The sequence below is a fragment of the Epinephelus moara genome, chromosome 4, assembly GCF_006386435.1.
Source record: "Epinephelus moara isolate mb chromosome 4, YSFRI_EMoa_1.0, whole genome shotgun sequence".
Taxonomy (NCBI): Eukaryota; Metazoa; Chordata; class Actinopteri; order Perciformes; family Serranidae; genus Epinephelus; species Epinephelus moara.
The window spans coordinates 13,723,608-13,732,748 of NC_065509.1; the positions used below are offsets into that span (position 1 = coordinate 13,723,608).

Below are 9,141 nucleotides of genomic sequence, written 5' to 3' on the forward strand. Positions count from 1 at the left end.
CTTCGCTCCATGTTCTGACCTCATGAACACCTTTGGTGGAGGTTTGAGGGTCATTTGCATCTCTTGTCTAATTCATTTTCAAAGTGGCGCCCCAAGTGTAACACCTACCTTAGAAATACCTCGCAGTCATAAATGCTGATACTCGCTGTCCGCATTATACACACACGCACAAACCAATCCTGCCTCTCCTTGTTTCTTTTGTAAATGCACAGCACAGCCGCCGGTAATGTGATGAGGACAAGCTTACTGCTTCCTAAAATAACTCCTGTCCCCCCACCTGACCCCCTCAGATACTGGAGCCTCTTTTCCCCACAGCTCCCAGCATGCCAGGGAGTGGCTGGGAGAGCCCGACTGTTTTCTTTAGGACTGGGGCTGGGCAGAGGGCTGCAGAGTGGACACCAGTGAGGAGCTGAGGAGTAACTGACCTGCAGACTGAAAGCTGAGGAGAAAGGGCACAGTCAAGGAGGTTTTAGGCTGGAGTTATGAGGGTGGGAGCTGCGACCTTGGCTGGGGGGATATTTGGGGTAGTAGGGACTCTGTGTTTTTTCCTTGCCTTTGCTACAGACTACTGGCTGGTGGCCAGTGACGACTGCGGGCCGTATACATGGCCGACAAAAACAACCCTGACAAAAGATGACAATGGGACTGAGGTAGGCCACATACATACAATGTGTGTAGCATCACTGACATAAATACACACAGTAAATACAAACCGCATTGCTGTCTGTCAGAACTTGTCAGTGACTTACAGCCTAACAAATGCTTACAATAATAATCACCGCAGTTCATTATTTTTATCACTGAAACATCACATGTGGGGACCACAAAAAGACAACTGTGGAACCTGATCAGATGCCGTGAAACAGTGGTGTGCATGCTATGCCACTACAGGATATTTAAAGAGCTACCAAAATAATCTAGTCTTTCACTTTAAAAGAAACAGATATACACAAGAATGAATGCAAACAAACAAATTCATATCATGGTCAAGAGGAGGTTGAGACATCCTGACTTTTTCTTTGATTTTAGTAACTTTTAGTATTGGTTACGCTCCAAAAACACTGGATCCTACACTTCCCATAATGCATCCAATGGCATCTTTTTGTCAGAACCTCTATATCTGGTAAACAACTCTCAAACGTCACTTTATAATGCAGGCTTTTTGTTTAAAGACTAAGAATCTACCACCATGCTAATATTGCTCATACTGTATGTGACATGTAATGTGTTTGTTTGTTTGTTGTTAAATAACCATGCAATCTGATCTTTTCCAACCTCTGAACTGAACGGCCGTATTGGAATTCATGCAACTTGTACCGACTCTAGAGACTTGCTGCAAGAGTCTTGTGGAGAGGCGCTGACAGATGCAGTCACAAGTAGCCCTTGACATTCTAAAAGTTTGGATGAAATCTGTTCAGTGAAGCCATTCATGACACAATCCCACCACTCCTGGCTCCGACTCCACGCCCACCGCCATACAGAAATAGCAGCCATCGCGCCACAAAAAACCATATAATTAAAAATTTGACTTTCTTTCTTTTCAGCCTGTCCTCATTATCATCTGCTCATGAGTGTGATGTTTTTGTTATTGTTCTTCTCTGCAAACATGTCAGTTCAGAACCATGACCATTTCACACTTGAATCTGATATTGGCCGCATTTTTTAAAAAAAGTCGGCATGTAAACAATAAAATCAGATCTGAGTAAATCATCAAATTGCAGACTAAGACTTGCAGTGTTCACGTAGCCTATGTCTTGTAAACCCTGATGTCTTTCAAACGTAAGGCTATTTGTGTGTTTATGTTTGTGTTTGTTTCTTGCAAACCACAGGTACATTATATTTGCATGTTATTATGTAGTGATATGTTGAAACTTAATGTTTCGACAATGCTGTGCTTGTGTGGTTAGGTTTAGAAAAATGAAACCAATGTGGAAGTGCTGAAAACTGCAGTTCCTCAAATGGCCACTTGAGGCTGGCTCCAGAAGCCAGTGAATCCTCATAGACCCTCAAGCTAAAATGCTCAACTTAACAGCAGAAATAAACATGTTTACAGCCTGGTACAAAAACAGTTTTGGTCTCTGTGGCTAATTCTAACATTTACGACACCTGTACAGGGGGTGAATTGTTTTATAACTGAACCATTTACATTTTATTAAGGCCCAAAAGTTATGCATATCTAAGGGAGAGGCTGCTTGAATGACATTCTATCTGTGGGGCGTCGCTACACTCTGTGAGACAGATCCCCCCTTCGCTTCTCCACAGCTTCACCCTCTCATCCAAATATAAAAGGGCTGAAATGCCAAACTTGAGGCTTCACAACAGCAGCCTACGAACCAATGGGTGATGTCACAGAAGCTACATCCGTTATTATTTACAGTCTTAATGGTTTAGGCACAAAAACCACTTGCTTATGGTTAGGAAAAGATCATGTTTTGGCCTGAGGGGCACAATCTTGACAAGAAAAGCAGCAATGTCTCAGTGAGAAACAACCACTATTTACACTTTCAGACTCGTAAAATCAAAACCAGTTTTGTTTGTTGGCATCAAACAGTGGTTGGCAGCTTAGCAGGTGTGTCACCATCTCCACCATCAACTGTGTTGTTTACAAGATTAAGAATCTACAGCCATGCTTTTTGCTCTATAAGCCTTAACTTGGGCAAAGTGGTTCTTTTAGCGAAATGGTAATATTAACATGCTAACGTTCTCACAGAGAAAATGCTAACACAATGATGTCATGACAACATCAGGGTTATTTTGTCAGACTTGACAAAGCTCCTCCAGAGCCATCACACAACTGTTTTCACAGGCAGTGTAGTGCTGACCTTCATGTGTAAACTCGCCGGAGTTCCCCTTTAATTTCCCAGTTTATTCTTCCATGCCACATTTGTGAGAAAGTTCACAAAATGCAAAGTAAGGGATATATTTATAAAAGCTGATCCCCCGGTGAACTCCTCCCTAACGCCACAGCACAACAAAGTCTTTCATTTTCAATAAAAGAGGATGATTAAAGTTGCTGTGTGTTATTCAGCACCATCAATCATGTTTCTGACAAGCAAATGGAGAGTATCACTCATGCGTGTTTCATAAGTTCCCCTTGAAAACCTCACAGACGAGCAGGCCATAATCAGAACCACGTTTGATGCCGTGGCACCGCTGAAGTACAGAATCGCACAGAGCGGCTAACAGACACGTGTTGACAGAGCTGACAGACATTAAGGTTCATCCATCTTCAGACATTTGAGCGTCCATTACTGTGTTTGTGTGCTGATGTCAGCCTGTCTCTTTTTCTCATTTAGATCCAGTTAGTGGAAGCCGTCACTGCCTCTCCTCCACCTCTCACTCTGCACCACGAGGGCTTCTTCTGGCGATGTGTGTTTCAGGTGGAGCCCACAGCACATGCAGTCCTGGCCACTCTCTTCAGTATGTATGCCCTCCAAGGCGGCAAAAAGTTTTTGTTGGGGTTTGTCCAATGTGGTTGCATGTCTCACGCTCAGCAGTGTGGTCTGCTTGACACGCTAACAAGTGCAGGAAAGAAAAATGTCTATAATTTGGATATTTGACAGAAAATATACAGGAGGAAGAATGTGTTGGCATCTATTTCAGTTTGTGCGGTGTTTTGGCATTTCTCTAAATTTTGCTCTTGTGTGTTTGTTTTTTTTCAAAACCACATTGTTTTTTTATCGACCCTGTAGGTTCTTTAGAGCCTTAAAGACTTTTCTTTCTCATGTAGCAAACCAGCCAAAATCCAAAGTCTGTATCCATGGTTACCTCTTCCCTCTGCCTGTCGCACTTGGACAGGTGCCTCATCCAAGTTATGATACTGCAGCAGGTAATGCACTCACTCACACCCTTACAGACAGGCGAAAAATCTGAGCATGACAGCATGATGAGTATGACAGTGATGCTATGGACTAGATTTTGGACCAACTTGTTTAACAGAGTTCTCCACCACAATCACAAAAACACCAAATGAGGTCTTTTCTTTTAGAAAAATGTTGTTTCATCCCTCTGGTGGTTCCTCAAACTTGTAGAGTAAATGCTAAGGAGCACTGAAGCTGTTTTAGAGGTGTTGGCTTAACACCCATCTGTATATACACACAAACACTTCCTCACATGCATAAGCACAAATTCACAATTCACTTTTGGCCATTTATGGTGAGTAACAGTAAAATAAGCTTTAATTTCTAAATCACCAACTTCATACACAGACTTTTTTTTCCCCCAAGGAATAGTATGATGTCTGTGGGAAAAACATTTATTCACTTCCTTGCCGAGAGCTAGGTGGAAAGACTGACTCTTAGATCTGTCTTTTAAAGGTCCAGTGTGTAGGAGCATCTACTGGGACAAATGGTGCAGTATAAAATACTCATAACTATGTTTTCATTAGTTTAAAATTCCCAAAACTAAGTATTGCTGTGTTTTCACTACCTTAGAATGAGCCCCACATATCTACATAGGGAGCAGATTGTCTTTCTCAGGGTCCACCATGTTGTTTCTACAGTAGCTCAGAATGGACAAAGCAAACACTGGCTATAGACAGGGCCATTGATGTTTTCGCGATGTCCACTGTCGAAGTTTCAGTTCTGCAACCTCACTGCTACATGCCACTATATCCTTAACACTTGACCTTTAAATAGGATTTCATTCAGTTAGCTAGGCTTAACATAAAGACTGCAAGGAATAACATAAAGCCTATCAGCACCTCTAAAGGCCTTTACACACCATGGGCCCATGGGCTTTTTTCTTTTTTTTTTTTGTGCGATTAATTTACATGTCAATATATTTTTTTTTTTCAAAATGTTTTTTTATGAGTACTTTCACACAGAAGGCAATTATCACACAGCCAAAAGCGACATCATTTTTCTTTTTTCTGAACAAGGTTGTTGCACCATGAATGATGGCATTAACAAATCATGTAATGACTATTCTTATGAGGATTACAATACAGCAACAACAATACAGAGGCTCCGTAGTCTGAACTAAAATGGCAAACTTTGTTACTTCTCTCAACCTTTGACAGAGTCAGTGCATACCAGGTCTGTTAATTCTGTTCTTACCTTTCACAATAAAAGCCTTACACATACTGTATACAAGAGGACACTCTGACTCACTTAGACCATTTTGTGAAAAGGTAAGTCAATAAGATAGCCTGTAGTAGCTTAGGCTCCACAACAACTTACCTCAGACAGACTGCCAGACGCTGCTCTGGGTCAACAGGGGCCTGGTAGTTGTTGTGCATCACTGCCAACGAATCTATTTGCAACAAAACCTTTTATCCCATCCACGCCAGTATGAGTAGTTTTCACACAAAATATTCGCACATCAGTACTTTTACATTTATTAATTAACATGTTATATCTTTTATTTAAAAAGTCTGCACCCAGCCAAGAATTAGTCCGACATATAACTCCTATTTAATTCTCAAGTTGTTGCTTTACACTTCAGTTTTTGTATGCATAAATCAAATTCACTATCATGTGGTGATTAGTGAGCTTAGAGGCTCTGATAGGTTCTCAGAGTGACGCTAGCTGTTTCCCCCTGTTTCTGGTCTTAATGCTATGCTAGCCATCTCCCGGCTGTAGCTTCATACAGAATTGAATAATTGACTATAATATATGATTATATGAGAGGTAGGCTATTGATCTTGTCATATAATTGTTAAGCATATTTCACAAAATGTCAGACTGTTTATTTCATTGTAGACTCCCACTTCCTTCAAGCTGCCCAAATTTGTAAAAAAACAAAAAAAAAAAAACAATGATGAGAACATGACCTGAGTGTCATTTAATAATAGCTGTTGCCTGAATGCAAACACTCACTTGCCATGCTATATATCTATATCTACATGTATAAGTAAGTGCTCTGCTGGTGGCCTGGTTGTATTTCTCACAGTGTTTCGGGGTTTCTGGACTGTGCTGTTAATCCTTGGCCTGGTCGCAGCTCTAACTGGAGGCTTCCTCTTGGTCTGTGGTGTCCCCTGCATCAGCCACACACTGTACAAGCTGGGCGGTGCTTTCCTCATAATTGCTGGTAAATATAGTCTGTGTGTATGTGTGGAGTTCATAACCACAGTATTTATCTGCAGTGTGGTGCCAGGGGAGTAGGTGAATGCGCAGACATAAACGTATGTTGCAGCCATTACTGCTGTCAGCTGTTCATACCTGTCACATGACAAACACACACCCAACACAGACAGCAGAGCAGCAGATGTCACTCTGCAGGACTGTCGCTATAACAACAGCAGGTTCAAACACCGCTGCCGTGGTAACAGTAGAGATGAGTAGGAGCTGCATTCCTCTGGTGTTACTCACAGCACTGATATCTGAGTCTCCCTGACACTCTTTATATCACTTCCCAGCCTGCTTGATCCTGTTCATGCTGCTGCTCTTCGTGCTGTGGATGGAGGTGATGGAGGTGAAGCGCTACGTCATGCAGGAGAGAGGAGAGACGTGTCCACTTGCTCAGGTTTCAGTGCTCTACGGGCTGTCTTTCATGGTGGCGGCTGCAGGCGTGCCTCTGGAGCTCATCTCTGGAATGATCTTCATGCTGGTGGGCCGCGCGTTGCGTGCCAGCAAGTGAGCTCGCCGTCTGGTCTGTGGGGAAGAAAGGAATGACCTTTTACTGTCCTGCACTGGGACTCACTGGCAGACTTGTGGGATGTAGATACTGGCTGGAAAGACATGATCAATATTACAGCACCACCCTTTGGATGTCAAGTATAGCAGTCAGAGACACTCATCTTTAGTTTTCTATAACTTGCTTTGCTTTATTTATATATATTAAAAAACTCTAATTGCTTTAGAATAATAATACCATAATTAAAGAGCACAAGTTATGGGATTAATGAGGTGTGATATTGATATCATAGTGGTGTTAAAGGAATACTTCACTCCCCAAATGACCATTTTTATGTCAGTTAGGCCTCGATCACAGAGAAAGTGTTTTGCAGGTTGTGCAGGTTGCAAATCGTGAGGTGCACTGCACTGCCTTTTTTTATACAACTGAATGCCACTAGTAAACAAATTGCTTGCTTCACCTTTTATTGTTGCCAGGCAACCACCTCATCACGTCCTTACACTAACCTTCCCGTGTAATCAATCTGCTGTTTTTGTTTTGTTTCTTTCACAGTAATTAGTATCTAGTTCCTAAAATGTTGAGGCAGAGGGTACCTGCTGTAGCTCTGGTTGAGGGTGAGAGGCTGTCAGCAAATAGTTTGTTGGGCACAGGGAAACAGAGATCTGTGTGGGTACATGAGACCCTGAAAAAGAGGGTGGATCATGGGGAGTACCACAGGTTGGTCCAGGAGCTTCATCTTGATGATGGCTGTTTCCAGGCTTGTTTTAGGGTGACTCGGGGGCAGTAATTGGGCCGTATAGCTCTGGGTATTCAGCAACTGCTGCCACCATTTTCTCCTCCATTGTTTACCAACTGTAAACTTGTTGTCATGACCACCACAGAAGGCCCGCCTCTCAAATCTTCCGATTGGACAATCGGGAAAAAGTATGGAAAAAGAGATCACATGGGGTGCTGTTCCACTCTGAGGTGAAGTTTTTCAACTTGAGGAGTTCAGAGCACTTCAGGAGCCTAGAGTGCAGAAACACGGGGAACGTCGCTAGCAAAAAGCTTAATTTTCATCTCAACCCTTTCCTGTGTGTTTGGGGCCTTACTCAGCCTGTGTTACGCTGAATTTGTGAAGAAACCTTTGTTTTTTCTGCCAGCCTATGGTGAACAAAGAATCAAAACGGAGAAAATTCTTGAAGAATTGGAGTAAAAAAGGTCTGCATTGAACAATTAGCAAACTATTCAAAACATCTACATATAATCCAAGACTCATTTAACCAGCTGTAGGCTCAGTACTTACCAAATAGACAACCATTTTCAATGAGGAACTGAACTAAAAGTGAAACTTACCTATGCTCACTTCACAGCCAGTCCACTGGCAAAAACAATAATTTTACCTCTCTAAACATGGGAGCTGCTGGTGCCTCAATTTGTAGTTTCTTTATGTTATTGTGTAACTTTGCTGAATCCAAACTAGTCTGAGTGGGCGGAAGTTCGCTGCATAGATCAACCTCTCATTGGGCAGAACGAGCCACCTCATAGATCAACCTCTCATTGGGCAGAACGAGCCACCTGTTGAAGTCCCGCCCTACCACCTCTGGTTGTGTAGCAGTTTTCAACACGTCCTTTACTAACTTTTGCGATGTTTGATGTAGCCATTTTTCTGCCATGGTTCGCGTCCTGTAGGCGATATTTTTGTGGGCGTGTTACACCAAAACCTGTTTCCCCCTGGCAATATTTTTGCAAGCGCACCGTTGCTGTGGCACCGCCCAGAACGATTGTGATTGGTTGAAAGAAGTACAAGCAGCCGGAGCGTTTTTTTCTCCTATCTTAAAGTGAGAGTTGGCACAGCCAGACCTTTCTTTTCTTGAGAAAGGTCTGGTGAGCGAGACTAAATCCAAACTAGCTTTTAAAACAGTAACAACAAACTACTGATTGAGGCAGCAACTCCTGGTTTTGACAAGTCGCTAACTACGTTTCATTTTGAGTTGAGTTCCAGCGGTCTGTTTGTGAAGTACTGAGCATACAACTGGATAAATGAGACATGGATTACACTGCACAAGTTGTGTGAGTTTATTAACTGATGTTTTGATATAATTTTGATGTTGTTAAATGTGATCCCCTTGTAATTTAATTCATCAAGAATTTTCTCAGTTTTTGGATTCTTCGTTTACTGTGGGGGCATGGGAGAAAAACAAAGTTTTCCTCAGGAATTCAGCGTAACATGAGGTGAGGAATAAATACACAAATAGTCATTTGGGAGGTGAAGTATTCCTTTAAGGAGCAATATATGATGTGCTAAGATGTGTTTTTTTATGTGTGAATACAAATATTTTCTCCACTCAGTTGTAGCCTACTGTCATTCTTGTAATTGATTTTTTAAATTAAGGCTGCAAATGATGAGTCCACAGAGTGGAAGGTAAGACATGTTTGGGTGAACCAGCTGTGGCCCCTGTCCTGACTTTGGCACACATTCAAAGTAGGCTTGCTGGAGAGGGGGGTGAGGTGGGAGGGAGGAATGACTGGATGGACTGGAGACAGAAATAGTGGGCTTGGACAGAGGGTGGGGTTGAGGGTGGG

General features: G+C 42.3%; 1 protein-coding gene across 1 annotated transcript; it reads left to right on the plus strand.

Annotated features, from left to right (window-relative positions):
- Window positions 1-349: 349 nt before the first annotated feature.
- On the plus strand, window positions 350-8,906 carry LOC126389458 (transmembrane protein 182-like). The gene is made up of 5 exons (XM_050043169.1): window positions 350-650; window positions 3,297-3,420; window positions 3,731-3,829; window positions 5,893-6,030; window positions 6,359-8,906. Exons 1-5 carry the CDS (start codon window positions 483-485, stop codon window positions 6,577-6,579), a joined length of 750 nt encoding a protein of 249 aa, XP_049899126.1. The 5' UTR covers window positions 350-482; the 3' UTR covers window positions 6,580-8,906.
- The last annotated feature ends 235 nt before the right edge of the window (window positions 8,907-9,141 follow it).